General features: G+C 39.7%; 3 protein-coding genes across 4 annotated transcripts in view; 1 reads left to right on the forward strand and 2 right to left on the reverse strand.

Annotated features, from left to right (window-relative positions):
- Window positions 1–13,641, reverse strand: part of LOC105287039 (WD repeat-containing protein 78) — a 36,070-nt gene extending 22,429 nt beyond the window's left edge. The window contains exons 1-4 of the mRNA XM_026973195.1: window positions 10,765–13,641; window positions 6,893–7,286; window positions 5,180–5,746; window positions 4,207–5,033 (exon numbers count right to left, since the gene is read on the reverse strand). Coding sequence (XP_026828996.1) covers window positions 4,227–5,033; window positions 5,180–5,746; window positions 6,893–7,286; window positions 10,765–11,228 — 2,232 coding nt within the window. The 5' untranslated portion in view covers window positions 11,229–13,641 and the 3' untranslated portion in view covers window positions 4,207–4,226. The remainder of the gene's footprint in view (window positions 1–4,206; window positions 5,034–5,179; window positions 5,747–6,892; window positions 7,287–10,764) is intronic.
- Window positions 11,585–13,564, reverse strand: LOC113562817 (DNA-directed RNA polymerase subunit beta''-like). Its single transcript, XM_026973315.1, has 8 exons — window positions 13,513–13,564; window positions 13,271–13,417; window positions 12,908–13,054; window positions 12,666–12,812; window positions 12,424–12,570; window positions 12,182–12,328; window positions 11,940–12,086; window positions 11,585–11,844 (listed from the first exon to the last, which is right to left on the reverse strand). The coding sequence occupies exons 1-8, from the start codon at window positions 13,562–13,564 to the stop codon at window positions 11,585–11,587; spliced, it is 1,194 nt and encodes a 397-aa protein (XP_026829116.1).
- Window positions 13,642–15,821: 2,180 nt separating the features above from the next.
- LOC105287038 (E3 ubiquitin-protein ligase RNF185) lies at window positions 15,822–23,152 on the forward strand. 2 transcript variants are annotated; one of them, XM_011352424.3, is made up of 5 exons: window positions 15,822–16,231; window positions 19,644–19,807; window positions 19,903–20,034; window positions 21,701–21,870; window positions 22,093–23,152. In XM_011352424.3, exons 2-5 carry the CDS (start codon window positions 19,656–19,658, stop codon window positions 22,188–22,190), a joined length of 552 nt encoding a protein of 183 aa, XP_011350726.2. In that variant the 5' UTR covers window positions 15,822–16,231; window positions 19,644–19,655; the 3' UTR covers window positions 22,191–23,152. The 2 variants fall into 2 exon arrangements, with proteins under 2 accessions (XP_011350726.2, XP_011350725.2); XM_011352423.3 differs by lacking the exon at window positions 15,822–16,231 and adding an exon at window positions 16,238–16,588.
- Window positions 23,153–24,316: the final 1,164 nt, after the last annotated feature.

Here is a 24,316-nt window from a genome sequence, read left to right on the forward strand (position 1 = left end):
CGAACCGCGAAAAATAAATGCACCGGCCCGTCCGGCGCATCCATCTTCATTTGACGGCCCGGGACCGACGTTTTTGCCGGTAAGAATTCGCGCGGACAGTTGATTTATTTATTTTCGCTTTTTCCGGCGACGGAGAGGCGCGAGAAAGATGGATGATTTCGAACAAGAAGATCGATGCTAATGATATCGGGAGTACGAGGTCGAAAGTTATGTCCTTTCAGCCCTTCGAGACTGATCATAGAAATTATTGAACCCGAAAGATAATTTGTGCATCCGTTTATAACGTGTGGAGTTTGTAGAAACTCTTGTGAAATATTTAGAGATCTATCAATCGTAAAAGTTAGAAAAGTTTAACGCTAATATTAATCAATTAACGTTATACATATATTAACATAATATAAAAATTGAATAATATTTATGAGTAATTTATAAAATTTTATAATTTGCACGTTGCGATGGTATATTTACGGAACGATCTATTTCGAGTTTAATCCAGCAAAACAAGTTTTGTTCGATCGAACGCGACAAAGGAGCTTCTGTTGAGCGGACTGTCTCGCTTTGACAAATGGTAATATCTAATCGGCGATAATTTAAGAATTAATCTCGATCGATAATGTTTGCGGCGTGAACTTACTTGTGTACCACCCGTTGCGTCCGACAATTTCGTCAGTCATAGCGCACACCCGGTGTATGCGTGCAGAGACGTGCAATTTCGCGAACACTGCTCTCGAGCTGTTATACACGGTGCGCGTTAAAAGTCGCGAGACAGCACGCGCGCTCTATCTCTCTCTTTCTCCTCCTCTCCTGTCTCTCTCTCTATCTCTCTTTCTTTGGAGAGTGACTCCCTCGAGAGTCGATCAGAGTTCCTCGTTACAAACTTTTTCGCACCGAGTCTTTATGTACAGTGTGGATTTTAAGTCCCGACGTGATGTTTCTTGACGTTTCGTTCGTTTTACTTTTTAATTCTGATTTTTTTTTGCAGAACGAAGATCGGCTCTAGCCGCCGTCTCTATCCTGCGGAGCGGCTGGTCATCGGCCTAGGGCCTGCGGTTTAAAGCGGGTTCCGCATCGTTGCCGACTGCGGTGTACACCCGACGTTCCACTTGAAAAAATTCAATACTCGGCCTTTTCGTCCCACTGTTTAAAGAATTCACAGGAAGGTAGGAATATATTCTCGATATCTCTCCACTTTCGTTTTCAGGCAGCAATGATACAAGATTTCTGCTCTGCCATCATACATTCCCTCTGTAAAAGTTAATTCGCTTCCTTGAATAATCGTTTCTTCTTTAATGAATACGCCTTTCTTCTCCGTTTGTTAAAATTTCTTATCTCTTTGGCAACTAACTTTTCTCGTATCGGCGACTCATTTCTCTCGAATCCTCTTTTACAATAATTAATTCCTATTTCTAGCTCGCGGACTAATCTTCTTTTTCGGATAGTTTCGAATAAAAAGTACCGTCGATCGCGGTGACGATCGCGACGATCGGTGTGCGTCCCGACGCGGACTCCTGGCGCGCGCGTGTTAACGCCGACGTGATCCTACTGCCGAGGCGACGAGGTCTGCTAATCGCCTCTCTCTTCCACGAGCGGACGAGGATCCACCTCCTGCCTCGTCCTCGTTCGCTCGCAGAAACCGCCGATTTACGCCGATCGGTGAAACTCCGCGAGAAACGCAACGCTGATCTGAATATCACGACCGAGCGAGCTCTGGCCGCGGGATTTGGGTTCGAACTTTTCGTTTAATTCAAACCCAAATCCGCAATCTATTCTAAGGAAAACTCCGAAATAAGGATTAAATTAATTAATAAATCTCAATTTAAATTTCAGGATCTCTATCTTAATATTTTTCAAAAACATTTTGAAAAAGTGATCTAAACAGGAAAACGCAGTTTTCTCTCAACAGAATATAGTTCTTTCAAAATAGATTACAAATTAGCCGCAAAATATTTTCTCAATTGTTGTTACTATCATTCTTCATTAAGCAAATCAACCTTGTTCATCAGTTGCTGTTAATTTCGTAGTAATGATCCCGCAATACTGTTGGGCTTTCAATATCCATGTTCTCCACAAAATATCCCGTCGGATAGCTCGGTAGAAATTACTTAAGGTTCTCTACTGTTTACTGAGTCGAGTGCTCTCTTCTGACATGACAAAATTTACGCTCACTCGGTCAAAGTCCCGATACATCCGCGATATCACATTACATCCACATCAGCTAGGAAATTTACTCGATCCGCCTTACTCGGCGATTCCGTACCCCAATATCATCGGTGTCATTCCTACATCGGGAAACTGCGTTCACTCCTCGTCGAGGCCCACATTGTCCCTCGGCATTGTCGTCCACGTATTATCCTCGACTTTGCCGCTTGCTTAATGAGCGAGTCTTGATTTTCCGAGTCCCGGTACTCGCGTGCTCGTCCACATTGTCAACTCTCGCGAACAAGATAGTCAGCAGGGAAACTCGGAATCTTTCTCTCTGCGGACGTCCCGAAAAGACCTTGACGTGACGTCTACGGGGCGTCGATATCCTGACTCGCGCGATATCATCGACCGGTCTAAGGAGTAGTTAGAATTCGCGTAGAGTTGAGCGCGGGCGTAATAAGAGACTGCCCGCTGACGGCGGTAGCCGCGGTTCGTGCCCGCGAGCAGCGGGCAACGCGGTGAACAGGGCAGGGTGAGGTGGGCCCCTCTCTCCTCTCGCGCGCACCGGAAGGCCCCGGGCCCGGTCCCGGCCTCCGCGAGCGAGCGGACCCCGCCGGCGGAGAGCCCGCGGCAAGTCCAAGCGTTCGCGCGTTTATCTTTCTCTCTCTCTTGGTCCGTCTCTTTCCTTCTCGTCGTGTGCCCACGAGGGCTCACTGCACCGCGATCGAGAGACCGAGAGGGGTCCCCACGTGCTGGGGATGATCGTGGAGTTCCGCGGTCGATAAAGAAATCTTATGTAAATCCGGCAAGGTTTACGTGGGCAGTGTAATTTTATAATTATTTTTGAGAAGATTACTTTTGTAATTTTATTTAAAATATTTTTAACTCGTTTAATTATCTCTTTATGTTTTTAAGAGTCCGTAATATACAGGGTGTTTCCTCTAACTGTAGCACTTAGAATATCTCTGCTTCCTTTGATGATATGAAAAAAGTCAAAGGACGAAAATTGTTCGATTCAAAGAGACTAGTACTCCGGTAAGAAAATTATTTTTTTTAATGTGACCTTTCACAAGATATCAAGGTCGTGAACATTTTTTTAAATGAGATGGTATATTTTCCTGAACGAAATGATGTAGCTTGTAAAAAAACAAATTCAACCATACAGAATACGTTGACCTTCAAATGACTTTGAACCACAAAAATCACGGTTAGGAAAAGAAACTCTATTGTATGTATAACTACAAAGATATACCTTTTTTACAGATGTTCGAAATGATCACCGTTTACTTCCATACACTTTCGAATTCGATGAATAAACGATTGTTTTACGTTTTTGAGAGATTCCGGAGTAATTGCGGTGCACGCACGCTGAATTCTTTCTCGCATATCTTCAGGTGTTGTCGGAATATCGCGATAAACTTCATTTTTTAGGTGTCCCCAAAGAAAAAAATCAAGAGGCGTAAGATCTGGTGATCGAGCCGGCCAAGAAATTCTTCCACCGCGTCCGATCCAGCGATCAGGAAATGGTTCGTTGAGTATGTTCCGTGCAAATGAAGTTTATCGCGATATTCCGACAACACCTGGAGATATGCGAGAAAGAATTCAGCGTGCGTGCACCGCAATTACTCCGGAATCTCTCAAAAACGTAAAACAATCGTTTATTCATCGAAAGTGTATGGAAGTAAACGGTGACCATTTCGAACATCTGTAAAAAAGGTATATCTTTGTAGTTATACATACAATAAATAGAGTTTCTTTTCCTAACCGTGATTTTTGTGGTTCAAAGTCATTTGAAGGTCAACGTATTCTGTATGGTTGAATTTGTTTTTTTTACAAGCTACATCATTTCGTTAAGAAAAATATACCATCTCATTTAAAAAAATGTTCATGACCTTGATGTCTTGTGAAAGGTCACATTAAAAAAATAATTTTCTTACCAGAGTACTAGTCTCTTTGAATCGAACAATTTTCGTCCTTTGACTTTTTTCATATCATCAAAGGAAGCAGAGATGTTCTAAGTGCTACAGTTAGAGGAAACACCCTGTATACTTGTCTAACACTTACCCCATCGCCGCGTCGAATGATTAGAATGGCGGGCCAAGCTTCTTCAGCTTCTTCAGCAATTTCGGCTTGGTCACCAGCGCCTTGTGAATGGACTCGATCAACACCTTAGTTTGATCGTAAGGTGGGAACGACATGCCTTCCAGATTGTAGACGTAAACAGTACCCTCGACATCAGCAGCTACCAACTGATTCCCATTCGCCGTGATGTCAGCCGCGACCAATCTCGCTCCCTTCGTCGGGATCGTTACGGAGGCCGAGACGTGGGTCTTCCTGCGGATGTCCCAGATGCAAATCTGATCGTTAACGATGCTGGCGATTATAGTGGAACACGTAGGGCTCCAGCAGACACTTCGCACACAGGCCATCTCAGTGGACAGCATTATCAGCGGCTCGGTGAGGCCGTCTACCCAGATCCTCACGCACCAATCGGCGCCGCAAGTCAAAAACAGCTTCTGGCAGAAGGGCGAGAACTCCATGGAGTATATCGGACCGTCATGCGCCAGGAAACTGTCCGTGTGCTGGTCCAGGTAGTTGGTGGAACATCGATAGATGCAACCCTCATCGGAGCCGACGAAATAGACGTTACTGACGGCAGGATGCCGTCGGAGAACGAGTGCACCCGGTTGGCGGCTGATGAGCACGTCGTGCGCCATACAATGATCAGTTCTGGTGACTCCGCCGGGTTTACCCTCCACCCTGTACAAGCGCATGATCTCCGACGCGAGGAAATCCTCGCTGAAACGGTAGCAGTACACCCGACCGTCTTGATCACTGGTATAGATCTGTTCCTGGAAGTCGAACTGCTCGTCGCCGCTCCACCACTGCACCTGAGATGAATGCAAAGTATATCAATATTTTAATACGATGGAAAGTCAAAGTATTACAAAGATAATTAATCTTTCATGATCGACGATAAAAATAGGAAAACAATGATGGAAAACCATGTAATACGATGACACATTGACACTCGTACCTGCCAGTGAGGCGAGCAGGCCGGCGACGTCTCCCTACGACTCTGCCGGATGACATTCAGTTCTTTAGCACTGACGTTGATGACTTTTATGCTTCCGTCATAAAAACCGATTGCCAGGAGATTCGGCCGTTCCCTGCTCCAATCGATGTCCGATAACGGACTGTCGAAGGTATAATCGCGAGCGGGCTGGCTTGGGTTCTTCGCGCACCAGATCAGCAGTAGCCCCTTCGCTCTGTCGGACCCGGTTTGGGCGCCGTAAGCGACGGCGAGGATGGCCGCGTTGGCCGGACTCCAGCGGAACGCGGCTACGGGACGGTCGCGCGCCATTTCGCACGTGTGCGTCCACAAGAGGTCCAGTCGGTAGTCGAACTTCAGGTCCAGGTCACATGGATCACGCCTGATCAGCCCGGCGAAGCGCTTCTGCGCTGTCGCGAACACGTTATTCGCGATGATACGCTCCATCACGCGCGCGGCGTGCCGGAAGCGAGTCTCCTGGCAGATGCGAGACAGTTGTTCCTCGATGCTCGGATCGGATGTCTCCGGCAAGGGAAGCTTGTAGCGAAGCTCCTGTCATCATCATGGAGTCATCGACATGAGTATTTAGTATTGGATGTTTCAAGAGGAAAATTCAATTCTGATTCATAGAGATTGTTCTACATTTTTTCCAAAAAAATTAATCATACATCAGTCACGCATCATTTCCTACTTTGTTAACAAATATTATAATTTCTCAAGATTTTAAAAATTTGATTTAAACATTATACAAGGCGTATCTTATTTTTATGCTTCATTTATAGATTCTTCGGGTATCATAGAATCAATATTAAAAAGAAGTGACAATAATTATTTGATTTTTACAAAAACATGCACACGTAGCTATTAAATAAATGTATATGTTATGGATTTTTATATTTATTTAATTATAGATAATTTAGAATCGAGGGTTAAATTATCGCGATGTCTCAAGTTGCACGTTTTCGACACACTAAACAATCCCTCTCTACACAGTAAAAGATAAAATGTTAATTTTAACATTTTTGGCATGTCCCAGAAAGTCCACTCTAAATTTTAAGTTAAAGTAACTCATTCGTCATATGTTACTTCTTGACAAACTAGAAATGTTAAGTAATTAACACAATACTTTACATTTATTTTTGTTATTGTAACTTTAAGTGTGATGTAAAAATAACATACAAAGTAATTGAAAACTACATGGAAGAGAAGTTACAATAACTCATCAGAAAAGTTGATAGAACATTTTCGTTCGTACAATATGAACATTTACTTTTTATGTTATATTAACACATGATAGTAATTATTTCAACTTAAATTATTTTTGATAGAAACATTTAAGTTTAGTAAATTTGATTATTTTATATGTCAAAGTTCATGATTATTTGAAGATTTACTTTAACTTCTTTTAGAATGTTAAACTGACTTTGTAACATGTTGATTGTTTAAAATTATTGTGTTAAAAGCATTTCAAATAATATTCCATTTCTAAGAGACGTACACAAAATGTTAAGCTATGAAGTTAACATTAATGTAACATATAAAATTGTTATAAAAATAATAACATATCAGTTGTATGTTAATTTTACATTGAAGTAGTAATCAAAACATGGCAACACAAGAAAATTTTAACATATGGACGCACAATTTTTAACGGTGTAAAAGCGGAAGTTTCCCGAAAAAAATAACAAGAATTCTTACCCGTGCCTCTCGCATCCGGCGCATCGACTCTCTCGAGTGCACGATCAGACGTCCATTCTCCTCTGTCATCAGTTCGGGCGCCGCGTAAATATCGTGGATCACCCAGTCGCTCGCCAACATTCCTTGATTCCGACGGGGTCTCAGACCCAAGTACGTGCCACGCGATTTCGTCAGTATGCGTATCGTCTGCGCCTCGGCATCCAGCAACTTGCGATTCGAGCCGGGTCCTACCGTCACACACTCGTAATTTTCGTTCTCCTGTTGGATCGCTTCTCCCTCGGGCGTTCGCAGATCCTCGGTCATCTGCGGCATCTCGAAGATGAAGAACGTCTGTGTCTCCTTCAATGTAATCGTCACGCTTTCCGGACGAGCGGCAAACACTGCCGAGTCGTCACTGCGTAAGCAAATAAGATGATTATTAGATCTTTCTAATCTATTCTTTGCATTTATATTGGGTCGTCCGGAAAGTTCGTGCCGATTTTTAATAGATGGCGTTGGAACATGTCTGAATATATCAATGTTATTGAAAACATACGAGTTATATACATATGCTTAAAGGTGACATTTCAACGCATCTTTAGGAAAAAAGTTGTTTCAGATCAATTGATTCGTGTCAGTTTTGTACTCTTTTCAAGATGGAAGAAAACAAAGAACATTTTAGACACTTGATGCTTTTCTATTACCGGAAAGGCAAAAATGCCTCACAAGCAACAAATTCGATATGTTCTGTTTACGGAGAAGGCGCTTTAGCTGAAAGAACCGTACGTAAGTGGTTCGCTAAGTTTAGAGCTGGTGATTTTAACCTTAAAGACCAAGAACGCTCGGGCAGACCCTCTACTACTGACGATGACCAAATCAAGACACTGATCGAGAATAACCCGCGCTACACGACACGTGAATTAGCAGAGATACTGAAAATATCGAAAACCACTGTCCACGATCATGTAGTGAAGCTTGGTTACGTAAGTCGCTATGATGTATGGGTTCCGCATAATTTGGCCGAAAAAAATTTAACGGATCGCATTTCCATCTACGACTCGCCGTACAAGCGCAACGAAAACGTACCATTTTTGAAGCAATTAGTGACGGGTGACGAAAAATGGATCATTTACAACAATGTAGAACGAAAAAGATCCTGGGGTAAGCGAAATGAACCAGCATTAACCACTCCGAAAGCCGGCCTTCATCCAAAAAAAGTCATGCTCTGTGTCTGGTGGGATTGGAAAGGAATCCTATATTATGAGCTCCTACCACACAACCAAACGATAAATGCAGATAAGTACTGCTCGCAACTGGACGAATTAAAGACAGCGATTCAGGAAAAACGTCCAGAATTAGCTGATAGGAAGGGCGTCGTGTTCCATCAGGACAATGCCAGACCTCATGTTTCTTTGACTACCCGACAAAAATTGTTGGAGTTTGGCTGGGATGTGCCACCTCACCCACCGTATTCACCAGACATTGCACCTTCAGACTTTCACTTATTTAGGTCTTTACAAAATTCTCTTAGCGGCAAGAACTTCAACTCTTTGATCGACATAAAAAACCACCTTGAGGAGTTTTTCGCCGAGAAACCTAAGAAGTTCTGGGAGAATGGAATCTTCCAGTTGCGTGAAAGATGGACAAAGGTTGTGAAACAAAACGGTGCATACATAAGTCAATAAATATTGGGTCGTCCGGAAAGTTCGTGCCGATTTTTAATAGATGGCGTTGGAACATGTCTGAATATATCGATGTTATTGAAAACATACGAGTTATATACATATGCTTAAAGGTGACATTTCAACGCATCTTTAGGAAAAAAGTTGTTTCAGATCAATTGATTCGTGTCAGTTTTGTACTCTTTTCAAGATGGAAGAAAACAAAGAACATTTTAGACACTTGATGCTTTTCTATTACCGGAAAGGCAAAAATGCCTCACAAGCAACAAATTCGATATGTTCTGTTTACGGAGAAGGCGCTTTAGCTGAAAGAACCGTACGTAAGTGGTTCGCTAAGTTTAGAGCTGGTGATTTTAACCTTAAAGACCAAGAACGCTCGGGCAGACCCTCTACTACTGACGATGACCAAATCAAGACACTGATCGAGAATAACCCGCGCTACACGACACGTGAATTAGCAGAGATACTGAAAATATCGAAAACCACTGTCCACGATCATGTAGTGAAGCTTGGTTACGTAAGTCGCTATGATGTATGGGTTCCGCATAATTTGGCCGAAAAAAATTTAACGGATCGCATTTCCATCTGCGACTCGCCGTACAAGCGCAACGAAAACGTACCATTTTTGAAGCAATTAGTGACGGGTGACGAAAAATGGATCATTTACAACAATGTAGAACGAAAAAGATCCTGGGGTAAGCGAAATGAACCAGCATTAACCACTCCGAAAGCCGGCCTTCATCCAAAAAAAGTCATGCTCTGTGTCTGGTGGGATTGGAAAGGAATCCTATATTATGAGCTCCTACCACACAACCAAACGATAAATGCAGATAAGTACTGCTCGCAACTGGACGAATTAAAGACAGCGATTCAGGAAAAACGTCCAGAATTAGCTGATAGGAAGGGCGTCGTGTTCCATCAGGACAATGCCAGACCTCATGTTTCTTTGACTACCCGACAAAAATTGTTGGAGTTTGGCTGGGATGTGCCACCTCACCCACCGTATTCACCAGACATTGCACCTTCAGACTTTCACTTATTTAGGTCTTTACAAAATTCTCTTAGCGGCAAGAACTTCAACTCTTTGATCGACATAAAAAACCACCTTGAGGAGTTTTTCGCCGAGAAACCTAAGAAGTTCTGGGAGAATGGAATCTTCCAGTTGCGTGAAAGATGGACAAAGGTTGTGAAACAAAAGGTGCATACATAAGTCAATAAATATTTATCGACATAAAAAAATGTTGCCTTTGAATTTTCCTTCAAAATCGGCACGAACTTTCCGGACGACCCAATAGTTTACAGGATAAATTGTTTACAATGTGATGCGAGCTATGTCGGACAAACCAAAAGACATGTTGAAACAAGATTAAAGGAACATAGGGCTGATGTCAGGAAGGTTGTCAGTGATCAGTCGGTGGTCAGCAAACATCGGTTGACTTTTAATCATGAGTTTGATTGGTCTGATCCTGACGTTTTACATCGCGATGTATTCAACAGAAGAAGAGACATAGCCGAGATGTACTTTATTAAAAAGCAGGATAGACCGGTTAATCTACAAAAGGACACTGACAGCCTTCCTGGTGTTTGCGATTCGATCATTAGACGAGCTTGAAAATATGTTTTCCTCCACGCGATATCATTATTACGTGAGCCGTTGTCCCATGAAGTTTAGTTGCTGTGAACTCTACAAATCGACTTAGTGTTTTAAAAATGAATTGATTTACTGTGTTTTTAATTAGTGACGTGCAATTGTAAGTACAGGATTTTAATGTTTATAGATATTATAATAGTTCATTGAATATGTGGTTTGGTTTTCAGTTTGAAATTAACGACTTTTGCGCCCACAATGCGTCCATATTTCAAATATTGTTGACGAAACTATTAATGTAATCTACACATGGTTTGATAAGGACCAGAAACCTTGGTCGAAACGTCACATTAATAAATAAAGTGAGCTTGCCAATCAATGGTCGAATAATCTTTCATTGTTCATATTAAACATTGGCGAAGAACATTTAATATTGTAATAGAAAAAAGTTAATAAATATTTCTATTATAATATAATTTTATAAGTCTTAATTTTCATATTCTTTTCCTATTCTGTTTATCTTGAAGGCAACATATAAATCTGTTCTCAAATTTATAAAAACAATTTCTAATATTTTTAATTAATTTATATACATTATCGATGTGTCTAATATTAATGCTTACGTGGGCAGAAAGAACGACGATGGTGCGACGTCTTCTTCCTCCTCGACTTGCAAAGGCTCGCACACCTGGGTCGATAGCAGACTTTCCATCAGCAGATCGTCGGACGGCACCGGGGAGGCTCTCAGCAGAATGGACGAGCTGGACCTGAGGCCGCTGATCCTCGACGCGGACGCGATTAATTGGGAGCCGCTCCCCGTTTGGAACGGGCCAATAGTTTCCAAAGCGGTCATCTGGTTCTCGTCGATGACGCTGAAGTCCGGGTGGGTCAGCGGTTTCGGCGTCACATCGACATCGTCGTGAATAATTCGAAGAGCGTGCCGTTGCTGAAGAAGCGCCGAAGCGACGTTCCGTTCGCAGCCAATTTTGCGAACGCGTCCGATCGCACTCAGCTTCAATCTGGAGGAGGTGACGCTGGGAATCCTGGAGGATGCCCTTAGCGGCGATCCCAAGTCGCTCGTTTTCATCCTGCTGAGTGAAGTTGCAGAGATTTCAATTCTCGAATCTCGATACCGGTGGTATCGAGTGGTACCAACGTCTCCGCAGCCATTTTCTAGGGTTCCATGGAAATGTTAGATCGATATCGAATGCGAAAGAAAATGTGAAGAGATAACAATGTACATAACACTGTAATTTGTAGGATCTTGTTAAAATATATTTCTTAATTTTCCGTAATCGCGATTACGATATTTATTGCAATGACTAATTCTCATTCTTTCCCTAGTAACACAATACATTGGCAATTCATTGGTTATATATTGGTTATATTGGGCAATATTGGTTATATCTTGGCCATTATTGGCCAATGCAATGATAATATTGATTACTGATAAAATGCAGGTACATTGCCAATATTGTTGTTCCCACGCTGACACCAATATTGGTTACGAAATAAACATAAATGTGCTGCCAATATTGATACACCCATGCAAATACCAATATTGGTGATAAAGTAAATGTAACTGTAATACCAATATTGCACATCCACGATGACACCAATATTGGTTACAAAATAAACATAAATGTGCTGCCAATATTGATACACCCATGCAAATACCAATATTGGTGATAAAGTAAATGTAACTGTAATACCAATATTGCACATCCATGATGACATCAATATTGGTTACGAAATAAACATAAATGTGCTGCCAATATCGATACACCCATGCAAATACTAATATTGGTGATAAAGTAAATGTAACTGTAATACCAATATTTCACATCCACGATGACACCAATATTGGTTACAAAATAAACATAAATGTGCTGCCAATATTGATACACCCATGCAAATACCAATATTGGTGATAAAGTAAATGTAACTGTAATACCAATATTGCACATCCATGATGACATCAATATTGGTTACGAAATAAACATAAATGTGCTGCCAATATCGATACACCCATGCAAATACTAATATTGGTGATAAAGTAAATGTAACTGTAATACCAATATTTCACATCCACGATGACACCAATATTGGTTACAAAATAAACATAAATGTGCTGCCAATATTGATACACCCATGCAAATACCAATATTGGTGATAAAGTAAATGTAACTGTAATACCAATATTGCACATCCACGATGACACCAATATTGGTTACAAAATAAACATAAATGTGCTGCCAATATTGATACACCCATGCAAATACCAATATTGGTGATAAAGTAAATGTAACTGTAATACCAATATTGCACATCCACGATGACACCAATATTGGTTACAAAATAAACATAAATGTGCTGCCAATATTGATACACCCATGCAAATACCAATATTGGTGATAAAGTAAATGTAACTGTAATACCAATATTGCACATCCACGATGACACCAATATTGGTTACAAAATAAACATAAATGTGCTGCCAATATCGATACACCCATGCAAATACCAATATTGGTGATAAAGTAAATGTAACTGTAATACCAATATTTCACATCCACGATGACACCAATATTGGTTACGAAATAAACATAAATGTGCTGCCAATATTGATACACCCATGCAAATACCAATTTTGGTGATAAAGTAAATGTAACTGTAATACCAATATTGCACATCCACGATGACACCAATATTGGTTACAAAATAAACATAAATGTGCTGCCAATATCGATACACCCATGCAAATACCAATATTGGTGATAAAGTAAATGTAACTGTAATACCAATATTGCACATCCACGATGACACCAATATTGGTTACGAAATAAACATAAATGTGCTGCCAATATCGATACACCCATGCAAATACCAATATTGGTGATAAAGTAAATGTAACTGTAATACCAATATTGCACATCCACGATGACACCAATATTGGTTACAAAATAAACATAAATGTGCTGCCAATATCGATACACCCATGCAAATACCAATATTGGTGATAAAGTAAATGTAACTGTAATGCCAATATTGCACATCCACGATGACACCAATATTGGTTACAAAATAAACATAAATGTGCTGCCAATATTGATACACCCATGCAAATACCAATATTGGTGATAAAGTAAATGTAACTGTAATACCAATATTGTACATCCACGATGACACCAATATTGGTTACAAAATAAACATAAATGTGCTGCCAATATTGATACACCCATGCAAATACCAATATTGGTGATAAAGTAAATGTAACTGTAATACCAATATTGCACATCCATGATGACATCAATATTGGTTACGAAATAAACATAAATGTGCTGCCAATATTGATACACCCATGCAAATACCAATATTGGTGATAAAGTAAATGTAACTGTAATACCAATATTGCACATCCATGATGACATCAATATTGGTTACGAAATAAACATAAATGTGCTGCCAATATCGATACACCCATGCAAATATCAATATTGGTGATAAAGTAAATGTAACTGTAATACCAATATTGCACATCCACGATGACACCAATATTGGTTACAAAATAAACATAAATGTGCTGCCAATATCGATACACCCATGATAATATCAATATGGGTTATAAAATGCATGCAAATGAAATACCAATATCTTACACCCACGATGACATCAATATCATATATAATGTCTATAAGAAACATAAAGTACCATTTAAGAAATAATGATTTCAAAAGAAAAGAAGAAGAAAAGAGTACTGGATCGGTTTTCCGAATGGTTATTTATAAGGTGATAACGCAAATGTTTCTTGCGAGAACTTCTCGCCTGGTTTAAATAGAAACCGTTTTTAGACCTAAATTTTAAAAACGTATATTTCACGTTTTCACAGAAACGAAAAATGTGTTTTATTAAATTGATTCGAAATTATATAATTAATATAGAAAAAAATAGTAATTTCTACTTAATTTGCGAGTATTAATTATTTTTACATATACGTTTCAATGTACTCGATTATGGAACAAGAGACAAAAATCAACATAAGTGTGTGTGTGTGTGTGTGTGAGAGAGAGGTTCCCGCCTCTGATTCACCAAGCGACCGATAAATGGCCAGGTCAGGCGTGAAGTTCTCGCAAGAAACATTTGCGTTATCACCTTATAAATAACCATCCGGAAAACCGATCCGGTACTCTTTTCTTCTTCTTTTCTTTTGAAATCATTATTGCTTGAGGTGATATCTCATTCCAAAAGAGTGAGATTCCACTATACGAAATTTAGAGAGTGTGCTGCCTGGGATACAATGACCAATTATGCAATATTAGCTATGAGAAAGCATTCAATTTATAATATTAATCCAATGCTGGAATAAAATCATTGATCCAATATATTAATAACATTCCATAAATATTATAACGCAATATTGGTGGTCTAATGGTTTCACATTATTGGACCAATATTGCTGCTTCGACATTGGCTAAATAAGAGAAGGCGTCCACCTTACAATATGGGACCAATGTTGAAATTCAATTCACACCCAATATTGAATATTAGATTTATATTATTTCCCAATATTGTGCCAATGTACTGTGCTACTAGGGTTCATCCGTAATGTGTTTCATATTCTATGTATTATTTCATTCTCTTTTCTCTCATCCTCTCTCGCCGCTCGTTTCCCCAATGAAGATCTCTTTCCCTACAATGCTTTGTCACCCCGAGAAATCGTCGTATCACATCTTCTCGTTCTCAATAAAATGCGCCAGCAAGATCGAACAAATTCAACCAATTCGAAGATACTGCTCGCGCCATCTAACGCGGCTAACTTCACTCTTTATCCTCTCCACCTATGTCAATAAAAGCGCTGCCTGTTTCTCCACCAACTCCCCGTGCCTAGAAAACCTCAAGTAAGAGTATGGACATCGTGAATCGAAAATGGCGCTCGTATGGTCACTATCTATAAGGAGTATACAATATAACCTTCCTTACTTTAGGATTAAAAATATTAGTGTACGAAAAGTAAGCGAAATGACTGGGTATTGTGTACGATGTTGTACAAATAAGGATAAAAGAAGATGTTACATGGCAACTTTGCCAACAAATGCAGAAAAACGAGCAGTATGGATATCCTTGGTGGAAAAATTTATCAGATTTTTTCAGGATGTCTCAGAATTTTTTTTAGAATTGGAACGATTCTTATTCCTCATAACTTAGACAATCAGAAATATTCTCAAAAATTATTACTATCTTACAGAAATGTTCATACTTAGAGATGCTGAAATATTCTCAAAATTCTCATCCAGTTATTTCTGAAAAATTATTATTTTCTCAATATTTTTCAGAAATGACTGGATGAGAATTTTCAGTATCTCTATGTATGAAAATTTATAAACCATAATAAAAAGTAATGATTTTTCAAATTTTTTCAGATTTTCTGATTTATTCTGAGAAACGTTCCAATTGTTTTAGAAAATATGATAAATTTTTCCACCAGGAATATTTATTTTATAAAGATATTGTTATTTTCACAATTAATGTTAGGTGCAATTTCTTTTTCTAACAAAGATGTATTTTATTTAGTAGAGTCCTTAATTGATAAACCTCAAATCCGCCATTTTCGATCCCACCAATCAGGTGCGAATCCACGATGTCCATACTCTTACTTGAGGTTCTCTACCCGTGCCTAGTGACTACGCTGATCAAACGTCTCGCACTCTCGCCCGTCATCGATCGTTGCGATCGGAGTCGCGATTATTGACCGTGTCCTCTCGCGCGTGCAGAAAATCGTCGCGTCGCGAATAAAGTCATTCCGTCGCGAACGCGGGGCTGCGATTTGCATTGACGTGTGACGTGCTGATCGGGCCCATTACGTGTCTCCCGTCTCTTGGCCGACATCCTGTTCGCGAGATGCGTCCTGTACGTGTGTAACAGCGCGCTCTGCTCCGACCGATCATCCGGCCGTTCATCTCCGCTCGCGAGATCGTCGGATCTTGTTACCGGTACTGTGCACCGGATTCGTGCATCCGCTTCGCGTGACGGGCAAGGAATCGCGGCTGCATCGTACGCGAGCGGGCCAGGCCTGCCCTCTTCCTGGCGAAAGTGAGTGCAGTTCTACGAATTTTCGGGCAGTTCTACGAGAGTGAAAGAGAGAGGGAGATAGAAAGATAAAATAGCGATAAAACGATATCAAAATTTTTGGAGTAGATGTGCGAGAAACGACGGAAGACGGTGAGAGGTTATGTCGCTCGATCGTTCGAGCTAAGAATCGGATGATGTGTGAATATGGGAGTGGGTAATAAGAATGACGTGTAGGATAGGGAGGTAGGGAGGGTTGGCTGTCAGTCATGACAGAATGCAGAAAATTGTTGAAATAACTGGTACGAAGGCAAAGTTGTATAATAAAAGGTTATGTCGTAGATGCAATTAAACAGACGATGCGTAAATGTGTGGCAACAGGTACGTATGCGTGATAAACAGAGTGACGTATGAAGATGCAAGAGAGAGAGAGAAAGAGAGCAAAAAAGTGTTGACACGGGTATAGACACTTAATTTTTTATGAATCTCTAAACTGACAAGTAATGCAGAAAGCAGTAATAAATAAAAACCGAGAGAAAAATTTAGCACGCGAAATTAATAAATTGCTGTTCCTCGTTGTACGATCGTGAGAATTGCCGTAAGTAACAAACAGAATGACGTAGTGAGAGAGAAAGGAAGAGTGATTTATTGGTGGTTTCGGGTCAGTTTGCCGTTAATAACGGAAAGGATAATAAACAACACGCAGAAAGGAAACAACAATTAAGATAACGAAAATGTTAAAAGAAAATAGGAAAAGTAGTTGAGTACCGATAATAATGCATCAATGTGTATGTATGTCTTTGATGAATGCAAATGCAAATAGAATGACGTGGTAAAGTAGGCAAAATAGGCACGGGAGGGAGAGAGAAGTTATTTTCCTCAGCGAGCACGTACACGTGTGAGAGAAGTATAATATTAAAAATCATCGCTTTAAAAGCATACGAATACACGAATTAAATTAATTCAATGTCGGAGAATTATATAATAAAATTAATTATAGCAGAATAGAAATTCTGCTATAATTAATTTTATTATAATATTAAATATCAAAACTTGCTATGTTTTTCAAGAAACTATATAAAAGATCGCACAATGTTATTACCAATTTAATCACAGTAAATAATTTTCGATGAATAAATTCAGCGAGCCTCGACTCGAATGTAATTTTCTCGATAAAACGCGGTACTGTACACGCACAAGACCCCGCGCAGATTAATAGATATGGATGTCCCCTCCTCCGCGATTACATCGAATTATCGATGATTCGAGCTTAAATATTATCTCGAAAACGCACAAATAACAAATTGTTATCTATTCTAAGGTAATACTCGTGATAATTTCGTCAATTTTTCGCGTTGATGTTCGTTACGCGCGTCGATACTTTTGTACATACTTTTTTAATATGTACCCATACAGCACCGATTAATACAGAAAGCTTTCAGGAAGGTTTTAAAATCATTTCAAGATTTCACATTTCATATGCAACATTTCTCAAAGGATTCCGCAATATGTCATATGAAATGTTGCAACAGAAATGTTTCTAAAACCTACCACATGCAATAAATTTGAAAAAATGTGAATATTGTAAAAAGTAAAATTATATATATATATATATATACCTAGACCAAGTATTCGAGCTTTAGTGAAGCTAACCAGTTGACAAAAAAATGCATTATCTTCACGTATCCTTTTTTTCTTTCAAATATAAGTGTTGGTTGAACAGAGAATTATATATCTATATAATTCTTTCCTTTTAATCAACTATTTGGAGGAAGAAAAAGGAAAATATATAATATAAGAATGGCTCTTTGTCAATGTGCCAACAATTCACGCTTTTTAAAGGGAAACTTGGTGGATACTTGGTTTAGCTATGTATATGTATATCTATATATCTTATATATATAGATATATATGCATATCTATATACATCTTATATATATATTATGTATTTTTTCATTAAGCATATTTCAGAAATCATATTTATTGTATTAATTAGATTGCAAATATTAAATAAAAACGTACAATAAAAATAATAAATACATTTTATATATAATTTTTATTATAACTTTTTAGTATTTGCAATCTTCTGAATACTCGTATAATAAATTTAAATATAATTTCTGAAGTATTTTCAATTGATTTTAATAGGAGCTTTGTAATTTGTGTGCAACATCATAGGAAAGTTTCAAAATTATTTCAATTAACCTTTAGTAATGTATCAAAAAGATTTCAGCTATTTTAATAATCTTTCGGCAATATTTCAGAAAGGTTGCAGATTGATCTATACCTTTCAGCAACCTTTCTATAAGGTTTTGAATGCAAGTGTCGCGGACATTTTGCTATTCCGGAGTTGTCTCATAACTGTTGCAGAAACATTTTGCAATGTTTATGAGATGCTTTCATCTGTCAGATGAAATACTTCTGAAATATTTCTGAAATGTTTTCGTGCTGTATGGGTACCTATATAACAGCATCACGGCATCGATACATCATCGCTAAAATCAATCGATATTGCCCGTTTCGGTGAATAATACTCTTGGCATTTCTCCCGTGCTTCTTATCGCCGATGCACGTGATCTCTTTCGTACGTCACGCATTTGTACGTCAGGGACGCTACGCACTCTGTAATTCGTTTAGCAGGAGTCGCACGGTGATCTCGCGCAACACGCTCGTCGACATTTGCACCTCGTATATAACATGTGTGCGCGCGCGCGATAATTTATGTAATAGAATTATTTCCGCCAAATTTAACGGGACATAAGTATGTAATCTGTTATGTCATATGATACGCAGAGAAATCATCGTTAGCTACGACTCGTTAGCAATTTCGAGTTGTCTAGATCGAAGTTCGCACAAGTTATAAATTTAGAATAATGCAATTGAGCACACAATAATTTATATAAAATAATTACAATATTAAGGGGAAGCTGGAGTTGCTAGTGAACTATTTTTTCACTATAGCGATGGTAATTGCAGTTTCGAAAATTCTCTTTATTGCTTGTGCAGAATTTTTATTCTATCTATCCTTTTTCACAAATGAAGTATAGATAGAAAGAAAGTCCGCTCTACAGGACTTTATACTCAAAATGGCAAAAAGTTAAAAACTTGCATTTGTCTTTTCTAACTTTGTTCCATTTTGAATATAAAGTCCTGTAGAGCGGACTTTCTTTCTATCTATACTTCATTTGTGGAAAAGGATTTTTTATTCTGCACAAGCAATAAAGAGAATTTTCGAAACTGCAATTACCATCGCTATAGTGAAAAAATAGTTCACTAGCAACTCCAGCATCCCCTTAAGAATTATTCAAGAATTACCGATTATACATCTCGCTCAGAGTTGTCACAAGTGGTTTCTGAGCGCGCTGAATGATCATGTCTGGTTTGCAAGTGCGTTAACATTTGTGAAAACATTACGTGATACGTGGATGCTTCGCAGGAAATTGGAAGAATGAGCAGGACAAGGGAACAGGCGGGCCCGTCCAAGCCGTCGGGATCCGCGGAGGAGAAGGAGAAGGAGAAGGATGACAGGATGTTCGAGTGCAATATCTGTCTGGACACCGCGAAGGACGCGGTGGTCAGTATGTGCGGCCACCTGTTCTGGTAAATGTTCGCCTGATCATACTGATGACAAAGTTTCCGAAAATTTCCTCATGAGAATCCGATGATAACAATCATGCATTATACTACGTACGCAGTTGGCCGTGTCTGCATCAATGGCTGGAGACCAGACCTACCAGGCAGGTTTGCCCAGTGTGCAAGGCCGCCATAAGCAGAGACAAAGTCATTCCATTGTATGGACGCGGTGCTACGAAACATGAGGACCCGAGGTACGCGACTCTCGCGTTCACCGTTCCTGACAGGCTGAAAGCTCGATCCATTTCAGTTTCACGTTACGTTATGCGTTGCTTAGAGCTTGGAGTTATGCATTTTTACATGAATTTATATGCCTCACGTGTCTATCGAGGATCACTTAATCTTAGTTTCTTCACCTTAATTATTTTTTTACCTCATAATTATTAATATGTATTTTAAAATATTGGGTCGTCCGGAAAGTTCGTGCCGATTTTTAATAGATGGCGTTGGAACATGTCTGAATATATCAATGTTATTGAAAACATACGAGTTATATACATATGCTTAAAGGTGACATTTCAACGCATCTTTAGGAAAAAAGTTGTTTCAGATCAATTGATTCGTGTCAGTTTTGTACTCTTTTGAAGATGGAAGAAAACAAAGAACATTTTAGACACTTGATGCTTTTCTATTGCCGGAAAGGCAAAAATGCCTCACAAGCAACAAATTCGATATGTTCTGTTTACGGAGAAGGCGCTTTAGCTGAAAGAACCGTACGTAAGTGGTTCGCTAAGTTTAGAGCTGGTGATTTTAACCTTAAAGACCAAGAACGCTCGGGCAGACCCTCTACTACTGACGATGACCAAATCAAGACACTGATCGAGAATAACCCGCGCTACACGACACGTGAATTAGCAGAGATACTGAAAATATCGAAAACCACTGTCCACGATCATGTAGTGAAGCTTGGTTACGTAAGTCGCTATGATGTATGGGTTCCGCATAATTTGGCCGAAAAAAATTTAATGGATCGCATTTCCATCTGCGACTCGCTGTACAAGCGCAACGAAAACGTACCATTTTTGAAGCAATTAGTGACGGGTGACGAAAAATGGATCATTTACAACAATGTAGAACGAAAAAGATCCTGGGGTAAGCGAAATGAACCAGCATTAACCACTCCGAAAGCCGGCCTTCATCCAAAAAAAGTCATGCTCTGTGTCTGGTGGGATTGGAAAGGAATCCTATATTATGAGCTCCTACCACACAACCAAACGATAAATGCAGATAAGTACTGCTCGCAACTGGACGAATTAAAGACAGCGATTCAGGAAAAACGTCCAGAATTAGCCAATAGGAAGGGCGTCGTGTTCCATCAGGACAATGCCAGACCTCATGTTTCTTTGACTACCCGACAAAAATTGTTGGAGTTTGGCTGGGATGTGCCACCTCACCCACCGTATTCACCAGACATTGCACCTTCAGACTTTCACTTATTTAGGTCTTTGCAAAATTCTCTTAGCGGCAAGAACTTCAACTCTTTGATCGACATAAAAAACCACCTTGAGGAGTTTTTCGCCGAGAAACCTAAGAAGTTCTGGGAGAATGGAATCTTCCAGTTGCGTGAAAGATGGACAAAGGTTGTGAAACAAAACGGTGCATACATAAGTCAATAAATATTTATCGACATAAAAAAATGTTGCCTTTGAATTTTCCTTCAAAATCGGCACGAACTTTCCGGACGACCCAATATAACTAAAGTGATATAATATGTTAAATTATGTTATCCGCTTATCGAGGATACGAAGGATATCTCGTGAAGTGTCGGATCTGTTCTCTCTTTAACACTACGCGTCACATTATGCTGTTAATGTGAACGGCATTGAATCTCGAAATCAACCGGAACCGATCTTGTTTCAGGAATAACGTGCCACCACGCCCAGCCGGTCAAAGATCAGAGCCAGAAGCCAACGTAGGCTTCTCTGGTTTCGGCTTTGGCGACGGCTCCTACATGTCATTCGGCATCGGCACTTTTCCGTTCGCTTTCTTCACGTCAACTTTCAATTTCAGCGATACACGACCAAGCGCAGGTACGCGACGTATTGATTTAGAATTTTAGTGATTTGCATTGGATCAGTGGAGACATTTCCCTCGTTCGTTTTTTCCCCTAGACACATGAACATACTAACTAATAAATATAAGAAAATGTGATGTTTTTATAATAATCGAAATCGTTGGAGAATTATTTCTACAAAGAAGAAGAGAAATACGTAGATATACTAAATGATAATTGTGAGTAAATTAACTTACAGCTCCCAGAGGCACGCCGCAATACGAGGAGGAACAGTTCCTGTCGAAGATATTTCTGTGGTTAGCAGTGATATTCATCGCTTGGCTGCTGATGGCGTAACATTGCTCCTAAATCACACACCAGTCTGCCCTGTAATCTTTTAATGCTTATATAACTACTTATACCTAGTTATCTCTGTTCTGTCCGCTCATGATGATGATAATCGCAATGTTACATCGCTCTTTGGTTTTCGCAAAATTATTTTTGGAGAAGCAAAACAAAGGAGAAAATACAAATTCACCTGTGCGCCTTGTCGTGACGCTTAATCTCTAAACTTAATCGCGATTATAATATATTTTTCTTCTTGTCTTCGAAGTCGGAATAAAACAAGAAAAAGAAGGATACATGCATTTGGTATCGGCCGCACAATTGTTCGAGAACGCGATTTGATGCGCTTGTTCGCACGTGAAATATCTCGAGCAGGACAGCTTTTCTACGATTTCGACAGCTTTGATATTTCAGTGTCATTCTTTCTCTCTTGTGTGCATGCGTGCGTGTATGTGTGCGTACATACACGCGAGGTCTCCCAGCCTATTGAGCTAGCTCTAACGCTCGTACGGAAGTAGAGTGGGTTTTAACTCGCTCTACTTCCGCGGTTTGAACCAAACGGTCCTATGTATCGCTTTGCGACCTTCGCAGTAACAAGAATTGTCAACTGATCAAGAAAATCAAAGCGCGTCTCGCGCGCCGAGGCAATAAACGCGGCAGCAACAGCAGCCGATCTTTAGCCGCGACAAAGGGAGGGACAACACGTCACTGGTATCCTTCTCTAATTGTCTTTAACAGGTCACGTGCGCCCAGAGTCGTTCGCCCCGCCTACTGTCTCGACGCGCCTAATTAAGATTTGCAAATTTAATTAATAAGAATTCATAATCTATTCTTACGAGATAGTCTGGAGCATGTATTGTAGATAATACTATCTGATTGGCTACCAAATATATCTTAAGGTCATATTTAAGATGACTTTAATACAAGAAGACTATGAACTGTCCCCTTTTATTGTTGCAAAGATCGCGAAAAAATACGTATAGGACTTTTTAATTCAACTCGTTTTGTTCTAACTCCATACGAGCGTTGACTAGATATGGTGGTTTTCCAGCAACGACACAGTGCGACACAGCGTATCATTCTGTCTTTGTTGTTCGCTGGTATTGAAAGAAGATAGAATGATACACTGTGTCGCACTGTGTCGTTGCTGGAAAACCCACATTATGGAACAGCCTACGTGTGTATGCATGTGTGTATATACAAATTATATACAACCCGTAGAAAAGAGAGCTCGCAAAGCCGCTATTTCGACATATTTAAGCAAGAAAGAGATATGTAATTTAAGGATACGAGACAAGGGATATTATTAATATTATTAGGTGAATTGCGCGGATTTTTGCGAAAAAACCGCGCAAGAAGCAAGAATACGAAAAAGGCGGAAATTTGAATAATGTATATACATGAATATAATCTAGAGTTTAAGTTAAGATAATGTATACATGTTCGAGAAGGACAATGAATTGTAATATACGTGCAATATGAAAGATAAATATCGTGAGAATAACCCGCGCTACACGACACGTGAATTAGCAGAGATACTGAAAATATCGAAAACCACTGTCCACGATCATGTAGTGAAGCTTGGTTACGTAAGTCGCTATGATGTATGGGTTCCGCATAATTTGGCCGAAAAAAATTTAATGGATCGCATTTCCATCTGCGACTCGCTGTACAAGCGCAACGAAAACGTACCATTTTTGAAGCAATTAGTGACGGGTGACGAAAAATGGATCATTTACAACAATGTAGAACGAAAAAGATCCTGGGGTAAGCGAAATGAACCAGCATTAACCACTCCGAAAGCCGGCCTTCATCCAAAAAAAGTCATGCTCTGTGTCTGGTGGGATTGGAAAGGAATCCTATATTATGAGCTCCTACCACACAACCAAACGATAAATGCAGATAAGTACTGCTCGCAACTGGACGAATTAAAGACAGCGATTCAGGAAAAACGTCCAGAATTAGCCAATAGGAAGGGCGTCGTGTTCCATCAGGACAATGCCAGACCTCATGTTTCTTTGACTACCCGACAAAAATTGTTGGAGTTTGGCTGGGATGTGCCACCTCACCCACCGTATTCACCAGACATTGCACCTTCAGACTTTCACTTATTTAGGTCTTTGCAAAATTCTCTTAGC

The sequence above is a fragment of the Ooceraea biroi genome, chromosome 10 (genome assembly GCF_003672135.1).
Source record: "Ooceraea biroi isolate clonal line C1 chromosome 10, Obir_v5.4, whole genome shotgun sequence".
Lineage (NCBI taxonomy): Eukaryota > Metazoa > Arthropoda > Insecta > Hymenoptera > Formicidae > Ooceraea > Ooceraea biroi.

What these genes read in the sequence shown, in the direction of transcription:
- LOC113562817 (XM_026973315.1), bottom strand. Translation starts at nt 13,564, where the DNA reads ATGGATGTGCAATATTGGTATTACAGTTACATTTACTTTATCACCAAT. An exon ending in TTACTTTATCACCAATATTG is followed by an intron (nt 12,813 to 12,907) that starts GTATTTGCATGG and finishes TTGGTATTACAG; the next exon opens with TTACATTTACTTTATCACCA. An exon ending in TTACTTTATCACCAATATTA is followed by an intron (nt 11,845 to 11,939) that starts GTATTTGCATGG and finishes TTGGTATTACAG; the next exon opens with TTACATTTACTTTATCACCA.
- LOC105287038 (XM_011352423.3), top strand. Translation starts at nt 16,550, where the DNA reads ATGCAATTAAACAGACGATGCGTAAATGTGTGGCAACAG. An exon ending in ATGTGCGGCCACCTGTTCTG is followed by an intron (nt 19,808 to 19,902) that starts GTAAATGTTCGC and finishes CTACGTACGCAG; the next exon opens with TTGGCCGTGTCTGCATCAAT. An exon ending in CGATACACGACCAAGCGCAG is followed by an intron (nt 21,871 to 22,092) that starts GTACGCGACGTA and finishes ATTAACTTACAG; the next exon opens with CTCCCAGAGGCACGCCGCAA.